This window comes from Lynx canadensis, chromosome B3 (genome assembly GCF_007474595.2).
Source record: "Lynx canadensis isolate LIC74 chromosome B3, mLynCan4.pri.v2, whole genome shotgun sequence".
Lineage (NCBI taxonomy): Eukaryota > Metazoa > Chordata > Mammalia > Carnivora > Felidae > Lynx > Lynx canadensis.
Genome location: NC_044308.2, coordinates 68,960,823 through 68,984,694, shown reverse-complemented (window position 1 = coordinate 68,984,694; position 23,872 = coordinate 68,960,823). Strand labels below are relative to the sequence as shown.

The 23,872-nt window shown below is 42.5% G+C and overlaps 1 protein-coding gene across 1 annotated transcript in view; it reads right to left on the bottom strand.

The window, feature by feature from the left end:
• The window catches only part of RYR3 (ryanodine receptor 3), a 357,957-nt gene that overhangs the window by 120,752 nt on the left and 213,333 nt on the right, over window positions 1–23,872 (bottom strand). Inside the window, 6 exon segments of the mRNA XM_032593518.1 lie at window positions 4,199–4,319; window positions 7,073–7,181; window positions 8,594–8,774; window positions 19,144–19,279; window positions 22,448–22,551; window positions 23,660–23,789. Of these exon segments, the coding sequence (XP_032449409.1) occupies window positions 4,199–4,319; window positions 7,073–7,181; window positions 8,594–8,774; window positions 19,144–19,279; window positions 22,448–22,551; window positions 23,660–23,789 (781 nt within the window).

The following is a 23,872-nucleotide window of genomic DNA, read 5'->3' as shown; positions in this document are numbered from 1 at the left end:
CCTTACCAAAGTCAGTCCATGAAGTGTGAAGGGGCGACTGCTTCTCCCAGGGTGCAGGTATCTATGCAAGGCTATAGGTATCACAACAGAGAAGGGAAACAGGACACCACAAAAGGAACACAGTAAACTTCTAGTAATTGACCCCAAAGACAATGGAGACACATGAATTACTTGGCAAATAATTCAAAATAATTATTCTCAAGGTGCTCAGAGGTCAAAAACATAAAGAAACAAATTTTGCAGCTCAAGAATACAGTGACTGAATGAAAGAATTCATTGTGTAGAGCACTTCAACACCACCCTGGCCCAAGCAGAAGAATCCATGAAATTAAAGAAGGATCATTTGACATTTCCCATTAAGGGGAACAAAAAGAAAAAAGAATGAAAATGAAGAAAGCCTATAGGATTTATGGGACACCATTAAGAGGAACAATCTACACATCATTCAAGTCCCACAAGAAGAAGAGAGGGCAAAGAAGGAGAAAGCTTATTTAAATACCATTGAGATCTTCCCAAACCCAGAGAGATCTGTGGACATCCAAGGTCATGAAGCTAATAAGTCACCCTTTAATTTCAATCTGAAATGATCTTTTCCAAGACCCATTATACTAAAACTGTCTAAATAAAAGGCAAAAAGAATTGTAAAAGGAGCAAAAGAAAAAATTTCACCGACACCAGCGAACCCCCATTAGGCTCTCAGTATATTTCTCAGCAGAAAAACTCTGCAGCAAGCTAGGAGAGATGGGATGATACATGCAAAGTGCTAAATGAAAAAAAACGCCAACCAAGAATACTTTACCTAGTGGAGTTGTCTTTCAGAAGTGGAGGTGAGAGAAATACCTTCCCAAACAAACAAAAGCTGGGGAAATTCATCACCACTAGACCTGCCTTACAAGAAATGCTGAAAGAGTGGTGCCTGGGTGGCTCAGTCGGTTGAGCATCCGACTTTGGCTCAGGTCATGATTTCACAGTTCATGTTTCTGAGCCCCACATCAGGCTCTGTGCTGCCAGCTTGCTCAGAGCCTGGAGCCTGCTTCAGATTCTGTGTCTCCTTCTCTTTCTGCCCCACCCTTGCTTGCGATCTCTCAGAAATAAATAAGTGTTAAAAAACAATAAAAAAAAAGAAATGCAGAAAGGATTTCTTTTTTCCCCCCATTTACTTATTTACTTATTTAGAGGGAGAGGGAGTACAATAAGGGGAGGGGCAGAAAGAGGGAGAAAGACAGAGTCCCAACCAGACTCCATACTGTCAGCACATAGCCTGATGTGGGACTTTATCCCACAAACCATGAGATCATGACCTGAACCAAAATTAAAAGTCAGACACTTAACTGACTGAGCAACCCAGGTACCCCTGAAAGGAGTTCTTCAAGCTTAAATAAAAGGATACTAAACAATAACATGAAAACATAAAACACACTGGTAATATGGATAAATATAGTTAGATCCAGAATACTCCCATACATAAGGAAGGAAAAAAAAAAAGAACAGAAATAAGTAAGGAATGGAAAAGACACTAAAATGATCAACAAAACTAATAGCTGACTTTTGAAAAGATAAAGTTGATAAAGATTTAGCTGGAATTACCAAGAAAAAGAGGGCTGAAATAAAGAAAATTATAAACAAAGGAGATGTTACAATGGTTACCACACAAATATAAAAAACCACAAGAGACTATTATGCTTAATTATGCACCAACAAATTGGACAACCCAGAAAAAATGGATGAATTCCAGACACACAGACCAATGGAATACAGTTGAGAAGCAGAAATAAACCTATGCATATATGGTCAACTAATATTTGACAAAGAAGCCAAAAATATTCAATGGGGAAAGGACACTCTCTTCAAAAAATGGTGTTGGGGGAAACTACATATTCATACTCAAAAGAATGAAACTGGACCCATAGTTACACCACTCACAAAAATTACCTCAAAATGGACTAAGGAAATGGAAGACCTGAAACTGTAAAACTCCTAGAAGAAAACATAAAAGGTAAACTCCTTGACTTCAGTCTTGGAAATATTTTTTTTTTGGATATGACACCAGCAGCACAGGCAACAAAACCAAGAATTAATAGGTGGGACTACCTAAAAGAAAAAACTCCTGCACAACAAAGAAAAACCAACAACGAAGCGAAATAGCAACCTACACAATAGGAGAAAATACTTGCAAACCATCCGACAGGGAGTTAAAATCCAAAAGACATAAGGAACTCATAGAATTCACAAGAAAAAGACCCTAAACCCAATTAAAAACGGCCAAAGGACTTGAGGGGTGCCTGGGTGGTTCAGCTGGTTGAGCATCAGACTCTTGGTTTTGGCTCAGGTCACGATCTCAGCTTCATGAGTTTGAGCCCCATGTTGGGCTCTGCTCTGGCAGCACAGAGCCTGCTTGGGTTTCTTTCTCCCTCTTTCTCTGCCCCTCTCCTCTTGCACTGCCTCTGTCTCTCTCTAAACAAACACACTTTAAAAAAATGGGCAAAGGGCTTGAAAAGACATTTTTCTAAAGACATGAAAATGACCAACAGGCGCACAAGAAGTTGCTCAACATTAAATCATCAGGGAAATGCAAATCAAAACCACAATGAGCTATCACCTCATACCTATTAGAATTGCTATTTTCAAAAAGACAGGGAATAGCAAATACTGGCAAGGATTTGGAGTAAAGGAAACTCGTGTGCACTGTTGGTAGGAATGTAAACTGGTGCAGGTGCCATGGCAAACAGTATGAAGATTCCTCAAAATAATGAAAAATCGAACTATCATATGACCCAGCAATCCCCCTTCTGGGTATATTCCCCAAGGAAACAAAATCATCATCTTAAAGAGATATCTGCATCCGTATGTTCATTGTGGCATTATTCACCAGAGCCAAGACATGGCAACAGTCTAAGTGTCTGTTGATGGATGAATGGATAAAGAAAATGCAAACACACACACACACACACAGGAATATTAGTCAGCTATAAGAAAGAAGGAAATCTTGCCATTGGCAGTAACATGAATGGACCTTGAGGACATCATGTTAAGTGAAATAAGTCAGAGAAAGACAAATATTGTATGGTCTCACTTATATGTATAATCTAAAAACACTCAAATTATAGAAACATGGAGTAGAATGATAATTACCAGGTCATGGGGGAGGTAGGGTAAATGAGCAGATGCTGGTCCAAGAGCACAAACTTTCAGTTATAAGATGAGTAAGTCAGGGATCTAATGGTATATATAGCATGGTGACTAAGTTAACAATACTGTATTATATCCTTGAAAGTTGCTGTGAGAGTAGAGCTTTAATACTCTCAATAGAACAACAAAAAAGGTAATTATGTAAGGTCAAGGATGTGTTAACTAAACTTATTGTGGTAAACACCTGCAAAATACACACACACACACAATCACACTGTATACCTTAAACTTACATAATATTATATATTGTAGCTCAATTATGCTGAAAAAATGTGATATATCCCAAGGCATTTCCCAAACTTATATTACTCCAAACTTCTTAACACATACAGCAATTAATGTTTTCTACAAAAATGTTCTGTGTAACACCAGTTTGGGAAACACTGTAATAGTCAGAGTCATGTTATCTTTTCAATTCCTCCAACTGCCAGGAGGAAACTGCCTGGATAGCAAGTGCAGTGACATGGAGAAATTGAATCCTTTTGAGAAAGTATAGGTTTTGCAAAGCTAACATTGATCGATGCCAAAGGTCATCTGGCAAGTAGCACTGGGTGAAAACCTCTTTATATCCATGGACATGAGGTTCACGGGGCTGTGGTGGAAGGGAGCCCAAGTCAGGCCCTAGCCGTCTGCTGCCCACCTGGCTGCACAATCCGGGGACACTGAGGCAAAGGAGAAAGAAGGCTGAGGTGAGAGCTTTCATTGGTTCCATTCCATCAGCTTCCTTCCAGAGGGTTAGAGCACTCAGAGGACTGTGAGGTCTAGACTGGCCCTCCCCATGGGGAAAAGGGTACAGGAGTCTCCGACAGCAGACCAGAGGAGACAGCAGCTAGCTGGAGCCAGGAGGAGAGAATTCCTCATTGCCAGAAAAGAGCAACCTTTCCCAGTGCTGCCTGTCCCATGAGTAGGAGCCTGGAAAGACAGGCTACCTACCAGTACACAGTCCAGCCCCTGAGCGAGTGGCCCCCTGGGAGACTGGCAGAACTCAGCCTTCAGCTGCTTCTCTTACCTTTGTTCAGGGAAGGCAGCTTCAAGGGGATGCTGATGATCCCAACCAGGTCCTCAGTGGGGACCAGGGAGCGCAGGATTGACCTGATCCGGATGGCTTCCCCCTTTCCTGTCTGGATAAGCTGCAATGCAGGGTTGGAGAATGACATAAAGGAAGTTCCCACACCCCTCACCACCCCACCTCCAAACCTCTGGCAGTGAAATAGTTCTCCTTAAGGGGTCGGTACACTTCTATATTTCTCTAATTGCCATAGACACTTATGGCCATAGGGAAAGAAGGGAGCTTTCTTTTTTTGATTTTCTCGAGGAGGTGCTACTGAGGGAATAACTCTGAACAAGGAGGTCACTCGATTCCTTTGCTGTGATTACAGTGGTTATGCAGTTATGGGATCAAGTCTCTGCAGTAAATGTGCAGGCTGCTGGGGATTTTCAGTGTGACTGCAATACACGGAATTCTCAGTGGCCATGACAGAAGTGTTGACATTGTGGCCACAATTCCAGACTTTAGAATTCAGCTAAAATATAGAAGTTACTTACGAATTTCACCTTCCTAAAAGTTTGATTAATGCTGGGGTTGGGGGTGGGCAAGAGGTATTGATAGAGAATGTCCTAGAGAATGTGAGTGTCTAAGCAGAGGTATCCCGAGATGGATAACCTGATCCATACGATCATGAATGAGCCAACCAGTGTGTACAGGTGCATATCCAGAACATGAGGACAGTGGGTAAGCTTCTGAGAACAGGCTCTCAGCTGCAAACTGAACTGTTACGAGCTCAGGATGGAATCTGCACGGGTGATGACGGCTCCTCCCCTCCAACCACCACTTATAGAGTAGGAGCCTGAGGGAAGGGTGCTGAGAAGGGTTATGTGTCAACTGTCAAGCCAGAGGGGCAGTAAGGAAGGAAGGAACTCATTCCCGGATGGAGCAGCTCTGATGGCTTACCTGTCCCACAATGCTGTCTTCCTGAGAATAAGCAAAATGTGTAACTTGCTTTCTCAAGTGATGGCCAGTGATGAGGGAACTGACAACCTGCCTCATCCTGCCCCAAGACTGTAGAACATGCTAGTTTTTCCCTTCCTCCCTTTAAAGCTTCAGTTGTTGAAAGGCACAAAAATGGAAAGATGGGCTTATGTGGATGAGGCTGATTTACCACAGTAGGAACCAAAATCCTCAGTTAAGAATTCTGATCAGGCTCCTTTAGCAAGATTTAGACTTTCTTCTATGCACAGTACTTTTAACCTGGATTCCTCCACATTGGGATAGTTTCCCTACCCACTTGTAGATGGATTTGCAAATGGGCTAGACTGTGTTTTAGGCAGGCCCATGACATACTGGAAGAAAGAGAAGACTGGATACTTTAGTGCAGTGTCCTAACCTATAGGTCGTGACCAATTAGTGGGCTGTGCAATCACATTAGGGGGTTGTGACCTGCATTAAAAAGCATGAAGTAGATTAGTATAGAAAAGAAAATGTTAGCGTGCAGTGTCTGTAGGAATGGTAAATTTAGTTTCTGGAATATATATATATATATATATATATATATATATACACACACACACATACATACATATATATATATAGACATACACACATATATATATATACACATATATATGCATATATACATATATATGGTGGGTTGCAAGGTAAATTAAATTTCTTACTATGGCTAAAACAATTTTTTTTTTTGGTCAAAAAGTTTGAAAGCCACTATTTTAATGAGTTCTGTCTTTTGTAAGAATTAAAAAAAAAATACAACATATCTATTATTAACCTGTCAATGACCAAATACACAGTCTCATCAACACTAGATACCACTGTTTATATTAACCCAATCTGCATTGCAAACCACGTTTGAGAGATACCCTGGCTTAATCCAAATGCGGTGAGCAGTGCAGGAAGAGGCAGGCAGGCACCAGAGGCTTGAATGAGCAAATCAAACAGTTCTTTTAAGAAATGATCAAGGACGGGGCGCCTGGGTGGCGCAGTCGGTTAAGCGTCTGACTTCAGCCAGGTCACGATCTCGCGGTCCGTGAGTTCGAGCCCAGCGTCAGGCTCTGGGCTGATGGCTCGGAGCCTGGAGCCTGTTTCCGATTCTGTGTCTCCCTCTCTCTCTGCCCCTCCCCCGTTCATGCTCTGTCTCTCTCTGTCCCAAAATAAATAAACGTTGAAAAAAAAAAATTTTTAAAAAATAAAAAAAAAAAAAAGAAATGATCAAGGACATTTTTTAATGAAAAATATTTTTAAACTTTTCTATTTTGATATAAAATGGAATTATTTCCTCCTTTCCTAATCATGTGAGGCCTTATGTGAAATAAGGTCACTCTCACTCATCCCTGAGCAGAGGTGGAAAGGGAAGAGGAGGAACATAACTTTTTAGGACAGAACTGGAAGCCTGAGAAGTCATCCCATAAAAATAGAAGCATCTATTTTTTTTTTCCTTTTGCCTGCGAAGTTTACCTCTGGGAAATAATCACACATGAGCCAGGGAAAGATTGCCTTCCTGGTGCCTAACACCACAGGGCATTGGGAAAAGAGGATTTTCCATGTGGAGTGCACCAGTGGCCACAGTCAAGAATCAAGTTGGTCACATTCTGGACAAATTGATGGAATGGAAACATAATTTGGGGGGGCTTATAAGACGGAATATGTGGAGGATGTGCCCAACTAGCGCCAGAGAGAAATCACACAACACAGGGACTTGCTCAGGAATCATTCCTTAGAAGCCTGCGGCATCAGCTATGAGAGGTAGAAACTACTCTAGTAGCTAAAAGGAACTGAGAGAAATGCCAGAGACTGAAGAAGAAATTACGTTCAGGAAATCTCCAGTGCTCTTTTGCTCAAGCCCCTCAAAGTTGCCCAGTGGGAACTCACATGCATTTCAGGAGCACAGCGGCCCAGGAGATCTATAAGGGCTGAATAGAAAGACATAATTGCATTGCCCATGTGCACGATCTCTTCTTCATATTCACCGTCCTCCGTGCTGCGGAAAGAGAACCAACATGGGGAAGGTGTGAGGAAGCCTGGCAGGTGTGGCCATGTTATTGGACATGAACTGCAGGACAATGAAACCCTCTGCTCATCCTAAGGATCCCATATCCTTTCCCTTGGGCACCCTCCCTCCCAACAACGTGGTTTTACTCAGTAAGCTCAAAAGACCCAAATGTTTGTCCACGGAATTCCTAGGTCCTCTGAACTTCAAGGCCTAAGTACTGACATGAGCTGATCCTGCAGACCCGTGGAGTGGAGCAGGATTTCCCAAAGTTCCCACCAACTCTTCATTCCATTTTCCACCCTGAACGTGCATGGAAAGCATATTGGAGTAAGTCCATGCCCTGGCTCTGTTGGTAACAAGCTGTACGACCCTGGCCTCTGTTTCTTCTCATGCCACACGAGGAAGGTGGAGCAGCTGATGTTTTGGGTTTTTTCTAATTCTACCAGATCACCTACCAGAGCAAATAATAAGCAAATGAACCCCAACTGCCTAGACAGGTACCCCTATGGGGTTATACCCACTCTCTAGATTCTGGGGTCTAATATAGAGGCTATAATAAAGGAAAGGGAACTGGTCCCAATACACAAGGACAAGACAGTCCACCAACCCACCAACTACATCCCGAACCCTTAAATACCGGGATTATCAATGCTGTGATTTTTCACATTCTACAGCTCTCTTTTTCTCTCTCTCTCTTTAAAATTTATGTATTTATTTTGAGAGAGTGAAGTGGGGGGAGGGACAGAGAGAGAGGAAGAGAGAATCCCAAACAGGTTTCCTGCTGTCAGCACAGAGCCTGACGCGGGGCTCGAATTCATGAACTGTGAGATTATGACCTGAGTCGACACCAAGAGTCGGACACTTAACTGAGTCATGCCAGGGCCCCGTGCAGCTCTCTTTTTTTACCTGAGGAATCAAATCAAAACACTTTCGGGAGGGAAAGCGGAGAGTACTACCTCTCTGCAAAAGTGAGGTAAGGGATGAGGCACTGAGGTTTAAGCACTAACGGGAATGGGCTGGAGGGAGACAGTGGCCGTAACCTTGGCCGGTCCAGCCTTTCGTCTCTGCAGCTTCCTCCTGTAGTGATGCCGTAAGGGAGGCACAGTGGGGGCTGAAAGAGCTTTTAGATGGCTCGATCTGCCAGTTGGTGTAAGAGAGAATGGAAGAGGAGACATGCAAGGGGTGGGGGAAGGTGATCCTGATCACTAGCCTTACTTGGGAGAGTCAAGATGGCAGTGTGCTTGACAAAGTGATTTAAAAGGTTTTAACTACAACTGTAAAGAACCTGTGCTTTCCCCACTAGGGACAAGCTATGGACACTTCCTTAATAATCCATTTACTGACAATATTTGGGAGCTCACCAATTGTATCAGGCCCAGAAGGCAATTCCATTCACTTACACTTCTCTCTTATATCCCTGAGAGGGGAGGTCGAGAGCTGGGTTTTCAGAGATCTTAATGGCACCCTGCATGGCTGCCAATAGACCGTTTCCTCCTTCACCTCGCAAGGCTGGGCCGAAGCACTCTGGGCGTCTGATGAGCAGCTTGACCACGACGCTAGCATTTTCTTCCACACTTTCACCTAAGGAAAAGGGGCATTATTTCCTTTTTATTGGAAGGGACACCCCCAATTATTTCTAATTGATGAGGTGAGAAGAACAGTATTGGATTGAGTGTGTCACTTATTCTTAAAATTAGGAGGTAATACTGATGGAGAGAAAGGGGAGCTTTGATAAATTCGGTCAAAATCTGTTTTCTGAAGCATTAAGATTAACCATCATAGAACAGAATCTGAGTTTTAAGTTTGGGATTTTTGCACTGTTATTCTTTCACTACTATTTTGATCCTCAGAAAGCAAGTCTTCCACAGATTACTCATTCAGTCACAATTGACTTAGGGGACAAAGAACCTGACATGTTTACTAACTCCATGAGAAGCTGCTAAAACGTATCTCCTTCCTTCCTCGAGAAGAGGTAAAATGTTAACTTAAGCTGACATGCTTCAATTAACATCCAGGGAAATAACATGGTAGCTCATGAACTGTATTCTCATGGACTATTAACACGTACTTCAGAACAACCAAGTCTGTGTGGATGGATGACAGACCTTTCTGAAATTATTTATCCAGCTTTATCCAACTTGATAAAATGGTCTTGGTTATTCCTAAGTACCTCTGTGGGAAGCTGCAGGTTGAAGAACTGAATTCTGCTGCCATTTCTCTTTGGAAGAACATGGACCACTGAGACAGGGTTAATTTCCTGAGGCAGTGATTAAGCAGGGGAACTGGAAAACTTAAGGGAGGGGTCCAGCCAGCGCCCCTCAGAGAGAATACTTGGTACCAAAAGCGGTTTTTGCAGCTTGTTCCAACAACTTCATGAAACACACTTTCGGTCTCAGATGAAATCTTAATTTGTGTTGAGAATTTCTTTGGGCTAAGACTCTGAGAAAAGACTTTTTTGATGTTGTGTATTGGATAAAGCCTGACAAAAAATTTTTCCATGAGATCATCAGATATTCTCGGAGGACTGAGTTCTAGAACAGAGCTTGCCTCTTGATACACTGCTGTGTTAATTATTTATTCTCGCATCAAAGTACTTCAAATCTTAGCAGGCTAAGTCAATAACTATTTACTACCACAAAGTTTCTGTAGATCAGGAGTTTGGGAGTGATTGAGCTAAGTGGTCCTGGCATGGGATCTCCCATGAGGATGCTACCAAAATGTCAGCCAGCACTGCAGTCCCGTGAAGGCTTGACTGGGCACGGAGTATTGGCTTCCATGCGCATACACACACACACACACACACACACACACACACACACACACACACAGCTGTTGGCAGGAGGCCTCAGCTCCTCACCATGTGACCTCTCTGTGGGGCTGCTTGAGTGTTCTCACCACATGCCAGCTGGCTTCCCACAGAGGAAATGATTGGAGAGAGTAAGGCAGAAGCCGCGATGCCTTTTACAACCTTGTCACATACTGTCACTTCTGCCATATCCTATTCATTGGAAGTGACTCACTGAGTCCAGCTCTCACTCAAAGGGAGAAGCATCCATCTTTTGGAGGGAGATGCACTGAAGAATTTAGAGACATATTTTAAAACTATCACAGGAGTTCTGTTTAATGAAAACTTTTAAGAATCAACTTAGAGGCGTGTTGTAAGCAGAGCATTAGAATGGGAACCCAGAAGCCCTGGCTTTCATTCCAGCTTTTTAGCAAATCAGTGCAAGTATGCATGGTGCACAATCTCCTTGGGTCTCACGTCCCTGTTGAGATACTCATGCAACTTCTAGTTTTTTGGAGTCAATCTATTAGTCTAACCTCATATACAGAAATTTCTCCCTCATGTCCAGAGAATCAAAGGGGCTGAGCCTGCTGTCCCAGGGCTTCAGATTAGCTTGTACTGAGCTCTCACGTGAACTCACACCTGAACACACTTGATTTGACTCATGGCCCCGGAGAGCATACAGTACAACCCAGCGGTGGTCCTGGCCTAGAGCTCAGCCTGCTGACATCCTCTTCTCATCCAACTGTCTAAAGTACAGGTAAAATTCAAGATTATAAATACACACCATGTAAGTTTTAAAACTGTGTAACTGGATTCAGAAAAGTTTTCATTACACTGAATTTAAATAGTCCGCTGGCATGTATTTACTGTTTTATAGCTCAATCCTTCACAAGACTAAAATTCTTATAAAGAGGCTTTCCTCTAGCCAGATTATGGAAAGGGCCTAAATGTCCATCAACTGACAAATGGATAAAGATGTGGTTTATATATACAATGGAATACTACTTGGCAATGAGAAAGAATGAAATCTGACCATTTGCAGCAATGTGGATGGAACTGGAGGGTATTATGCTAAGTGAAATAAGCCAGGCAGAGAAAGACAGATATCATATGTTTTCACTCATATGTGGATCTTGAGAAACCTAACTGAAGACCATGGGAGAGGGGAAGGGGAAAAAACAAAAGTTACAGAGAGGGAGGGAGGGAAACCATAAGAGACTCTTAAGGACTGAGAACAAACTAAGGGTAGACAGGGGGGGTGGGGGGGAGGGGAAAGTGGGTGATGAGCACTGGGTGTTGTATGGAAACCAATTTAACAATAAATTATATTTAAAAAAAGAGGCTTTCCTCCAAGTTCCATCTAATATATAAAAAAGAATTTGATCTTATTAAAACAGAATCCATGTGAAAAAAATTCTTAGGAGATGGCAAAAGGGCACAATAATCACAGTAATGGTATGGTGGAAAGAATCATTGAAGGAGAGAAACCAAGGAGATGTTCAACAACGTTGAGCAACCTGTGGAAGATACAACAATGATGCCAAGTCCTAAGGCCATGTCTTCCTATGAGTCAACTATGAGTCAAACCTAGCATTTATATTTGATACAGTTTAATACAGGGTACAGGAGGGGCACTTAAAGAAAAGCACCAGGAAAATCAACATATTTGAGAGCAAATAATCTTAGTTATGGATACAACTCACAGCTCACTACTTTCAAATGTTGTTGGCCTCTATAATTTACCTGGTGTCACTTATAGCCACACTCCCAGTTGTCATTTTTCATTGTAAGAATAACGAAGCTAAAACTGTAAAATTTTAAGTGTCAAAAATGGCCAAAAACCTCTAATCCCGTTATTCAAACTTATTTAAATATCATACTCTGATTCTTTCAGTTCTCAGGGTGGAAACACTTGTGGATCAGCCATGATCTTTACCAGCACGCTGAAATCAACCTAGCTCTTCTTGCCACAGTGATCAGCATCATGGAGTTAGATGGAACATGGACCACCATGTGCAAGAAAATGTGAAAAACTAAGACCGTGGGTTCATTCACCAAATTAACCTTATTTTATCTGAATCTCAGGGCTTCAAATCTAAGCTAATTGAGTGAGCTGCTACAACTGACCCAGGAAGCCATCTCTTGATTACTAAATCGTAGACGTCTGTGGGGGATGCAGAGACCAACCTGCAAGAGGAAGGAACTGTAAGCAACCATTGTTGCTAATTGGAGAGAGGACCAAGGAAGAGAATTTCCAATGGCTTCAGAAGGTAGAGGAGATGGCATAATTAGGAGAGAGAACATTCTATTCCTAATTACCTGTAGCTCAGCAAACTAGACTGCCAAACAAATCCACTGTGGGGAAGCTGAATACTGACCTTGAGGGCATTTTTTTAAGGGAGCAAGAGATCTGAGGTAAACTAGTTTTGCCCAGGGGCTTAAACAATGTTTTTACTTGAGTTCCAAAATGAATAATGAGCTTAATAACTGTGTGAATGTTCTCAGTGCCTTTCTTCAAAGGCTCTCAACATTATCTTTACATTGCTACCTTCTTTTCAACATTCCTGAGAAGTCAGATGGAAATGGCTGTGATTCTCCCCCTATCTGACCCTGAAGCAGTCATTCTCACCACAGGGATGATTAGTATTGCAATGATTTTACCTACAGTCCATAGATTTTCTTACTCTCAATATTCTAACTACAGTCCTTGTTTCAAATTCCTTTGCCTGGAATGCCTTCTTCCTTCTCATTACCCTAACATAAACCCTTGACCTAGGTAGCTCCCATTCATCCTTGGAAGCCCTAGAGGACCTGGTCTTCTCAAACACCCTGCCCTCTTCCCGTAATCATTGAACACAAGTATAATTAATACATTGTTTGTATTAGTTTGTGTCTGTTTTTGTCACCAGATTGTCTATGTAATAAGAACAGAGCCTTATGTCTGCATTATCTAACCCTGTATGCTCAAGCATCTTGTTAACATCTGACACATAATAGGCATTCAAAAATATTTTTGAATAAATGAATAGACTCCATTGAGACTCAAGGCAGAGACTTGAAATGACTGGATGGAAAGTTTGAGGGTCACTATCCATTACTGTATTACTAGATCAACTGTCAGCCTTTGTTTACAAGCACCTGGGTTGTTCATTTCTTCAGATTTCAATTAGTCTTAAGGAAAAGAACATATCCTTCATCAAGTCATACTGTAGGAAGAACGAACACTGGAGGCCTAGCATGAATGCATTTAGAGTGTCTTAACTTATAGTATCACAAGGTAGGGGCGATGAGCAAGACCCAATACCTTTTAATTGTAAGTGCCAACTTAAATACGGTTGTCGGCAATTTGCATGAACCAAGTCATTGCAAGTGTTTAAGATATACGATCTCCTCCTTAGGGCTTTCTAATCTGTGGAGGGAGGAGCTAGGGATAGGTCAATAAACTACTATGGCAGCCAGGGAGCAAATGAGGAACTGTTTGCCCATTTGGTCATTAATTCAAGCATTCAGTAAGCCCACATTACTTGCTAGTCACTGATCCAGGACCAGTGGACAAGTATTGTAGAAGATGGTCAAGCCTAGACCCTGGAATGAGATAAGTGGAACAGAGGAACTCTACCTGGTCTATATACCTGCAGCAGAGCTTCTCAAATATCTTGCAGATAGTGCAACAGAGGCCAATTAATGCCTTTCTAAGAGTAGAAACCAGGAAATCAGTTTCTATGCAGCTGAAGTGGTCCAGGTGGAAGATAATGATAGCTTGAGGTAGGATGTGGCCAGTGAAGATGGAGAAAAATCAGCCGATGGCTTTCAGGTAACTTTTAGACATTGAATCTACAGAATTTTAAGTGGATTGAATGTGGGGATAAGGAAAAAGTCTGAATTAAAGATGCCACCTAAGAGTTTTGCAAAGTCAGTAGTGCTAGTTAGGGGGATGGGGAATCTAAGAGAACAAGTTTAGGGTAGATATACAAATTAATCCTTAAGATGTTCAAAATTTGAAATGCCTATTCATCCTTCAAGTAGAAACATCAAGTAGGCAGCAGGTTACACAAGTCCGGGGCTCAGGGAAGAGAAGAAAGGATGGGAATGTACATTGGGGGGATCACGAGCAAACATGTGGAATTTAAAGCCAAGGGACTGAATGAAAACCTTGCAGGGTGGACTGGTACAGTAGTCCAGAAATTTTAGACACTGGTATTTAATGCTAGAATCATGCTAAAATGTTGCCCATGCATCTAGAGTTTGCATCCACATGGCTTTTTCATGAAATATGTTAAATAAAATTTGCCTAAGACTGAAACCTGGAGTCAGAATTGAGGTGTGTTCTAATAGGGTAGAGTCCACCTTTTAAATACGGGCATTCTCACTGAGTTAATGAAAATCAATTTGTGATAGGTAGGATCATTATACTGCCATTTTGTGGGAATAATGTTGATGAAGCAGCTTTAGCCTGGTTTTACTATTTCAGTTAAAATCTACATTATGTAGGTATCAAACTTCATTTACCATCGTTATTAAGAAAATGATTGATAAAGAATCCATATACCTATGGATTCAGGACATTTGGGCTCATGCCAAAATGCTCAGCCAGCACCACTGCTGGGATCCCACAAGCAGCAGTGGGGGAGAAATGCTGAATGATTTACTTAGCATGAAAATAACAAGGCCAAACAGCTTTTCACCCCAGTCAGATTTCCTCATTTTGGTGCTCTGGGCATTTGTTTGCCATTGGCTTCTTTATGTGAGTAATTTATTTTCTATTACTTGTGCTGTTTTGACCATCTATCTCTGGGCGTTTATAGTTTCACTTTGAGTTTCTACAGATGGAGCCACATTTCCTTGTCTTTGTCACTATGAGCCCATCCTGACCCCAATGACCAATTTCTTTCTTCTCAGGCACAGAGATTCAAGAAGGTCCATTGGGAGAATGAGGAAGGTGGGGTAGAAGAGATTCTACATGTCTTGTAATTGGATAGAAGCTATAACTCAGACGTTAAGTACCCAACCCCCAGTAGCCATATCTCATTTGTAACCCATATTGTATCTTCTCTCACCACAACAGCCTGAAGTGTCTCCTGAGTAGAACACTGTGATGTTGTTTGTAATTGTCTTAAACTGTTATGTAAATCTTTTACTATTGGTCAATTTTTCAAAAGTTTGCTGAATCTTTCCAACTGTATTATAAATGTGAGCGTAAGAACAATGTCTAACACATTTTAATCCTAATCATCCCTAGTCTTTAGTACCAATCACACCTAAGAGTGGTTATTACATCCTTTCTGACTCTAATAAATACATGGATGGAAATGAACCGGCTGATTTTTTAAAGCATCTTTATCTACTGTGCCCTTCAAAGGTACCATGCTACTTGGTGCTTTTGACTTTAAAATTTTTTTCCAGCTTTATTAAGATAAAATTGATATATAATAAAAGATTAATGTTTCCTAGTTCAAGCCAATCAGTATGCTCTCACCACACTACTCTGTTATTCTATGTCCATTTGTTTCTCCAAGATGTTGTTCAACACTTGCCTTTTTCCCCAGGTATTCGTAGATTCACTCTACCAGATTCCAATATGCACTGTCACTTTTGGCATGTCAGTAGTCCCATGTGTCACTCTGTAGGCAGGTATGGTTGATTACAAGGTTTTTAGTAATTATTCCACATACATTTCCGATAATTCCACTTAGGTTTGCTCTGTTTCCTGCTTTACGACGTCAGGGCTTTTAGGTCATGTCTCTTATTACATCTCATAGCCCCTCACATACGCTTCACGTGTCACATAATGGATCCCCAAGTTATGTCCACTGATGACAAATCTGCCTAGGGAAATATTCAGCAAAGCTAGGAATAGTGTGTCCCTCACAACTAAGTTTATAGCCTGGGGAAGATATCACTAAAATACTCCAAGGACTCAAAAAAAAGCACAAAATAACTTTCCCTTCTTCTTGTGGATTGGTAAGACATCTTCCTTCTTGGAATCTACATTAGGAAGGGATTAATCAGATACCTAGACAGAGCTGTGTCTAGACTGGTTATAAAGTTTACAACTGCTGGGTAAATATAAGCCTCTCAACTTCATTACTCCCACAGTAAAACACAACTCAAGGCTTCTGAGCAACCTAATAAAAAAACGGAGAAAATTATAGCCTCAAGAAGTTCTTTTAAAGACAAATCTTGTTTAACAAGATTTAAATCAAACATTAAGAGAGACTAGGAAAATAATGCTAGAATTTTCCAATTCTATTATTTTGATATGGCAAGAGCTTTTGATTTGGCTTAATTTAAAAAAAAAAAAAAACATTAGTGCCAAACAGTAATTAAATAATGCCACAATTTTTGAACATCTCAAAGGAGAAAACGCTGTTTCTCCTTATTCATTCATTAGACTACACTACCAAGACAATACTGCACAATATTTGAGTAATGTTTGGACTCTTGGGCCAAATTGTTCTATTTCAAATCCTACTTCAAATCCTGCTTTACATCCTACTAGCTGTGTGATTCTGGGCAAGGCACTTAATCCTTCTAAGCAACTGGGTCTTTCTCTATAAAATGAGGAAGATAACTATACCTAGGATTTCTGTATTATGTAAGTTAACACATCCCAATTTTTTAAAGTTATTTATTTTGAGAAACAGAGAGCAAGCATGCAAATATGGGGGAAGGGTGGGGGGGCAGAGAGAGAGGGGGACAGAGAATCAGAAGCAGGCTCCGTGCTGACAGCAGACAGCCCGATGTGGGGCTCAAATTCCAGAACCATGAGATCATGACCTAAGCTGAAGTCAGATGCTTAACCAACTGAGCTACCTAGGTGCCCCAATCCCAAAGTGTTTTGAACAGTGCCTGGCACATGGTAAATGCTCACTAAGTGTTAGCTGCTCTCATCACCACCATCATCCTCACTAACTCTATCATCACTCACTACCACTCACCACAGTAACCCCTACACCCACTATGGCAATCCACCACCCAACCATCACATCCCATCATCATCCACTGTGACCACCCACCATCACTCATCACCCCCCACAACCATCACCCACTTGTCATCACTAACCACCATCCACCTCAATCACCCCAAAACCTGCTATGACCACTACTCAACCCTCATATCCCCAATCAACATTACCCCTCACGATCATCCAACATCACCACCTGTCACCACCCACCATTACCCATCATGACCACTCTTATCATCTACCATGATCACCTCTAACACCTTTATCTTTCACTGCTGTGTAGATGCCACAAAAGGGCTGGGAAGTCCTTTTTAATCACCTTTTAGACATAAAAACTTACAGAGGGCTTTGAGACTCCCAAATAATCCATTCATTAGAGTCTTTCCATTTCAAATGCCCTAATACTCTTGTAAGGATCATAAACAATGACAACTAACATGACTGCAGGCTTACTATGTTTCTGGCACTGTGCTAAGTTTTCCACAGATTATTTCATTTAAGTCTTATGACAGCTCTGTGAGGTATATACTACTGTTATCTCTACTTAACATACATAAAAAAACTGAGGCTAGGAAAGTTTTAGTAATGTGCCTATATTTGCAAAGCAGTAAGTGTTTTGCACTATATTTGCTCCTCAGACACTCCATTCTCGGGCCCAAAGTCTTCCATAACACTCAGCTGTTTTTAAAGCACTTTTGCTCCTTCTTTAAGGCTTCAATAAGATTCTAACTTTTTCTTTCTCATATGTTCCATCTCTCTGTTTTTCAAGCTTTCCCCTGTGACAGTCTACTCCCACCGTTTCAACTACAGATCTGCAAGTCTATTCAGTCCCAATCTGGTCATATGAAACTAGCATACATCAGTGTTGGAATGTGGGCAATCTAGATAGGTGCATAGCCGGTGGATTCCTTTACCTTCATAACCTATGTAGACAATCCCTCTAAATGACTCATAAAGCTCTTGATCTTGAAAAGGTGGTCAAGATGAATAAACGAGTCCTGCCTTGATTTGGTTTGTAGTCATATAGTCTACTGAGATAATTTAGGGAGACTTATGAATTCTTAAAATACACTTAAAAAAATGTCCCTATTACCATAGTACCTCTGAATTAATTCTGGACACGTGGTCCAGAATCAGATAGATTTGGATAGAAAGTGGAAGAGATTATTAGAGGACATGCTGACACTGGCCTCAGAGAAAATGGAATTCAGCAATGATGGTGAGGAACAGTTAGGGACACTAAAGAGCACTCAGAGAGTGGCAGAAGACAGGTGATCAAGCATCTGACTGGATGAGACCCAGGGGGAGAAACCAGGACAATGGAAATCATTCAAATATTAAGAGTGGAGTCTAGGAAGACAAGAAGTAGTGAGAGGATGAAGGGAGATAAGAAAAGCACACAGGAAATCAGTGATCACATTATGTCAGTATATTCCAAGATAAACTCTTATACCTAGAACACTTGGCGTGATTGCTTATTAACTGTAATCCCTCTTTGCAATCGTGTAACTAGCCAAGCTGGATTTGTTAGCCTGGAACTCCAAACTTGGAGAAGGGAGAAGGATCACAATTCTGATGTGAATATATGTGAATTGGTATTAGAACACAATCTTGGGAGACAGGGCACATTTTCAAGAAAGTAGCCCACTTAAATTTTACACAAGATTCAGTACATTTTACTTGGGCAGCTAAAGAGGTTTTGTAGACTTGGAATTCATTATAAGTGGGAAGTGACTTGTATGAGAAGAATAGTATTTAGGGTCGCCACAGAAATATTTTTTCTCCTGGGAGTTGAGCTACCTTTTATAGTTACTCAGTTATTTTTAATTTTTATGCATGTATGCATCCATTCATCCAATAGTCTGAGGATCTGAGGGCACACCTGAGGTTAGCTTTGTGAATAAGTGAGATGAAGCTATTAACAATCCCCTGTTTTACTGATAGAAGAGGTACAAAGCAGTGACAAGCTCTAGCCTTCGCCTTTATTTTCTTCCTGGATCTGGTGCGAGAGCTCAACACACTGTCCACCAGATGCTGCTCTTGGTCCTTGTCTGGCCTGAGATTGTCCTGTCCCCCACCACCTGTAGAATCTATCCTACTTATAGGTAGGAAGAAATGCAGAGGATCTCTCTTTCCTTGTATGTACCCAAGTTTATGCTATCCTAGGTCTGAAAGGCATGAAAATTTTGGGACTCACTGTTCACAAAGACGGCAAACCTCAGGAAGGACAGGTAGCGCTCCCCTTCGATGGGGTTCCAGCCGACGTCAGGGTACCCTTTGGCTAGAAGCATGGGGCAGCTCTGCAGGCCACAGCCTGCCAAGTAGGTCACCACCTGCCAACAACAGTACAAAAGTAAGCGTCTCAGTTTTTTACGAGACAGCTGTGAGGCCTACAGAATTCTGGGAACAGAAGGGCTTTCGTTTGCCTAGAAGCTAGAGAGAGCCCCAAACTTTTAATAATTCAGTAGGTTTGAAATCAGAACTTCTAGTTCATTGTTTCCAAATAGCCAAGACAGATTGTCACTGTTATGTAGGAATATGCCATGAGCTCAGTTCCCTGGATTTTCCAATTCTGGCAAGAGGGAACGGACATATTTTTAAAAAAGTTTTATGTATTTTGAGAGAGAGAGAGAGAGAGAGGTAGAGAGAGAGGGAGAGAGAGAGAGAGAGAGAGAGAGAGAGAGAGAGAGAGAGAGAGAGAGGGAGAGAGAGAATCCGAAGCAGGCTCCACGCTCCTGGCACAGAACCCGATGTGGGGCTTGAACCCACAAACTGGGAGATCATGACCTGAGCCAAGATCAAGAGCTGGACACTCAACACACTGAGCCACCCAGGTGCCCCAAGAGGGAACTACTATTTAAACATAGGCCTAACTAGGGGGTCTCTGGGGAGATAATGGGTCCAGGTGGGCCATGTTCATTTGGCCATGGTATTTCAAGATCAAAATATTGAGTCACTGGTTGACTCTGAGTGGGCCCTTGACTAATTGGGGCTCCCTACTCAAGTTCTGCATTAACAACTGTTGTCTCAAGTCACAAGCCAAATGTTAAGGTTGGGGTGGTGAGTGAGGGGCTGTGGCCAGTTAAGACCTGGGATTGGTAGTGTTCACTTCCTGGGTCACTGGATATCAGCCCTGTGATCTTGTAGAGTGTTTTATGACTTGCCTACTTTTTAGAAGATGTCAGGCAAGAAAAAGTGCGTAGCAAATAGACCTTTGCTTGAAATGCAGTTGCTATTCTAATTTAGCCTTTATTATTTTATGTGTACAAGGAGAAGGGGAGAATCCACTGGGCTGTAAACTCCTCAGTCAGGAATTTGTATCTTTTTCATTTTATGATTCCCAGGGCTCAGCACATAGCAGATGGTCAATCAATGTTTTTCAAATGAATCATGTATTTGCTGAGGTCATATACTCCAAGTTGTTTTGTAAGAACAATGGATCTAAGTCAAAATTCAGTAAGAAACAATCATCACACCGTTTCCTTCTTAAACCAGTAAGGATACTATTCTGCTTGGAGCTTAGATTTGATTTGGCCTTTAAGATGTGAGAAAAACATCAATAAAGTCAAGAATTCAGCAGTGTTTTCAAGGTTACAGGTGCAGGACATTTCACTGTCCGCTGAAATAAGCACCCTTGCGTGTCTGTGTGCACGCGTGCACAACGTGTGTTGGTGGGTGGGGGGGCTGTTGCTCAATCTTAAGGGACCTAATTTCTGTTGTGATCAATGGCAAGGAAGAACTGTGGCATTTACCTGTCCTTTCCCCTCCCTCCTAGGAACCACACTTGGGTGATTTCCTGACACTGGTCCCAACAAAGTCTGTGGCCCTGTGCTGAGCCACCGGGACCACCTGAAGAAGCCTCCCCCTCACAGATGTCCCTAGGTCCCCATTTCTTCCCTTTCCCAGCCTCCTGGCCTCTCCTTAGCCCATCTTCCACCTTCCAGGGGGGACTTAGGGTCTTTGTCAAGTGCTGTCATTTCCAAAGCTGAGCTACAGCTGAGGATGGGCACTGAGTCCCCATCAGTGTAAGGTGGCACTGTCCTAGTCTAAGAGAACCATCAGCCACTTTCTTATCCAGGGATCAGTTACCATCTCACCACCTGAAACGTGGAGTTCTTGACTGGTGTTGCAATGTATGCAGAGCAGAGTTTGACTAAAGTCTGTCTCACCAGAAGCAGACTAGGAATATTCGTGGCATTTGTGGAACAGCTATCACGCAACGTACCACTGGGTGGCAGAGCATGAGTCCGTGTGTGTATGGGAGGGGGTGTGTCTTGTCTCTGTTCTCATCAGTTCTTCTTGCTAAAACCAAGATGTGCTTTCTAAAATACAAGTCATTCCTCTGTTTAAAGCCCTCTGATGGTTTCTGTTGCTCTTGGCTCTACAGAGAGGTCCTGTAATATGACAGGTGAGAGCACGGCCTCCGGAGCCAGACCCCTGTGGCTCCTGGCTCCGACACTTACAAACCCCATGACACTGAGCACATCAACTAAACCCCTCTAGGCCTTAGTTTCCTCTCCTATAACTGGGGGCACTAACAAAAAGGCATGTTCTAAGGGTTATGTGAGTTAATTCAGAGCGGGACCTGGCCCACAGTGATCCTATAGGAGTATGAACTTCTATGGTAACCATTATGGTAGCATCAAGCCCAATTCCTGTCTCCCCTCACTGTTCACCACTCCCCCCACACACCCCATGATCCGTCACACCCACCTTCCCGATTCCCAAGCATACCATGCTTTCCTCACTGAACCTCACACATTCTTGACACACTTTTCCCGATGGTGAGGCTGCTGGCTTCCTACTCCCACCTCAGCTCATCACTTTCCTGAGTGATCTTCCTGATCCCCTGGTCAGGATTAGGAACTCTTCTTCCATGCACTTCCAGACCCACTACTCAACGGATGACCTTTAACTTGTTCCCCTCCCCCCTCACCAGACCAGTCTTCATACTGTAAATCTTGGCAGCCACTCAGTCAAGGAAATAGCCCCGAGATGGAATGGGGAAAAGATGGTAGGTGAATCAGCCTCCAGTTATCACCACCAGTGGGAGCACACTTCACAATCCCAATGTGGGGCAGCTCAGTTTTGCCTCATTTGTACAAGGATAGGACATGTGGGTGTTTCTTGTCCATATATGGATTATACAGTTTTCTATCACGTTTCTTTCTTTAGTGTGTGAACTTAAAAATTCGATGACATAGAACTTTATTAGGATCTAGGTCTCTGGTAGTGTTCCATGTAGACCAATGAGGCTGGGCCTCCACATACAGACAGCACACATATCCAGATATCCATGTCTAAGAAGTTGACTATCCCTGCCCATAGGAGATTCTCTGCTCCTAATTATCATATTGCTGCTGGTTACTCACTTTCTACCACATTTTCATGGAGCATTGAGAGTTTCTGATGGAGACCCAGCTTTTGGTCTGCATTTCCTTGTCCTGGCTGTGCTATAAGGCAGGAGAGGGCAAGCACATTGCCTCCCCAGGGCCAGTTACCTTCTCAAGGTCTGGTTCCTCTAAGCCCAGGGCTAACTCGTTGTTGTCCATCACGGAGGAAGCTGCCACATCTAGTGGGGTAGATCCCCTCATCGAAGGAGAGGCTGAGGAAGGAAGAGAGAAGGAGAGAGAAAAGGGACAGAGGCCGGCCAGCGCTGAGCTGAGGGTGCAGTGCACATTCATGGCCAGGAGAGGGCAGCAAGCACATTAAACTCCCATCACCATTCTGAGGGAGCTGCCTGCCCAAGAACAGAATTTGTTATCTCTGTCCCCACACTCATTATTAATTTTGACTATGGATTAAGTCAGAAAATCAGTGCACGTAATTATCAGGGACCATGTATTTTCAAGTATTTTTCTAACATGATACTTCTTGGAGCTCTGCTGTGGTGATTACTCAAAAGGTAGTGATGTCACTTAACCAACTAATCTCAAATGAGTCGGTCATTTCTAGAGCCACCAACCAGAGTTTGAGAATAGCCTCAAACAGCATTAGCTCATACAGTTACATCAGGTCACCAATGTTGTCTTTGATTTTCCTTTGGTTCTTATGCTAGAACTCAGAAAAACTTTTTTTATAAAAGGTTGGGAGTCCGAGGTTGCATCTGATAAATTGGAAACTCCAGCTTTCAGATTTCACATGCATATATGAGTGGTTTTGTGTCTTTCACAAACTCATTTGGTTTACATCCAGGACAGTGAGTTAGGCATATGCACCGTGTTGCTTTTCTAGTGGTGGTGATGGATTTACACGGTCCACAGTTGCTCTTGGCCAGTCCACCTCAAAGCTTAGGAGAGAGGGATGCAGCCTGCAGCCAGCCCTCCAAGAAGGGGTTGGGTCTCCGACCTTGGTCTCATTAGCACCTCCTTGGTCAGTGGAGTGGGCTGGGGGTGGGGGAGCGGTGTCCCCAGACTATAATTTCAGGCAGCATTTCATGAGCCATGGGCCACCGGTCCCAAGGAAGACAAGGTAAAAACTGTGTGACTATGCCAACACAAATCTGTCACCAGTTCTGGGTGGCAGCAACATCTCTACTTAGGTTGGACAGCAGAGACATGGTATCATTATTTCATTTATTTTTAGATCAGGCAGCTTCCTTCTTCTATTTAAAAATACCTTAGCAGGTATGTCACTTCTTTCGCTTTACCTCCTAAGTGGCCAGGAGGAGTGTCACCTCCAAGTCCAAATGTGGAAGTGATAACATGACATACCTAGGCCAACACTGCTGTTCTCCAACAGGTAACTTAGATGCTCAAACATGGCCTTCTGATTTTGCCGGCTAATTCGACAGAAGTAGCAGAGGAAGCGGCAACAGCTAGCAACCATTTTTGGAAAGGCAATCTGTAGGGAGAAAAAGGAAATGTCAAGGAAAAGAATCTATCATGAGTCCTTTCTGAGAAGTCTGACTTCGAAGAGTCTTAGGG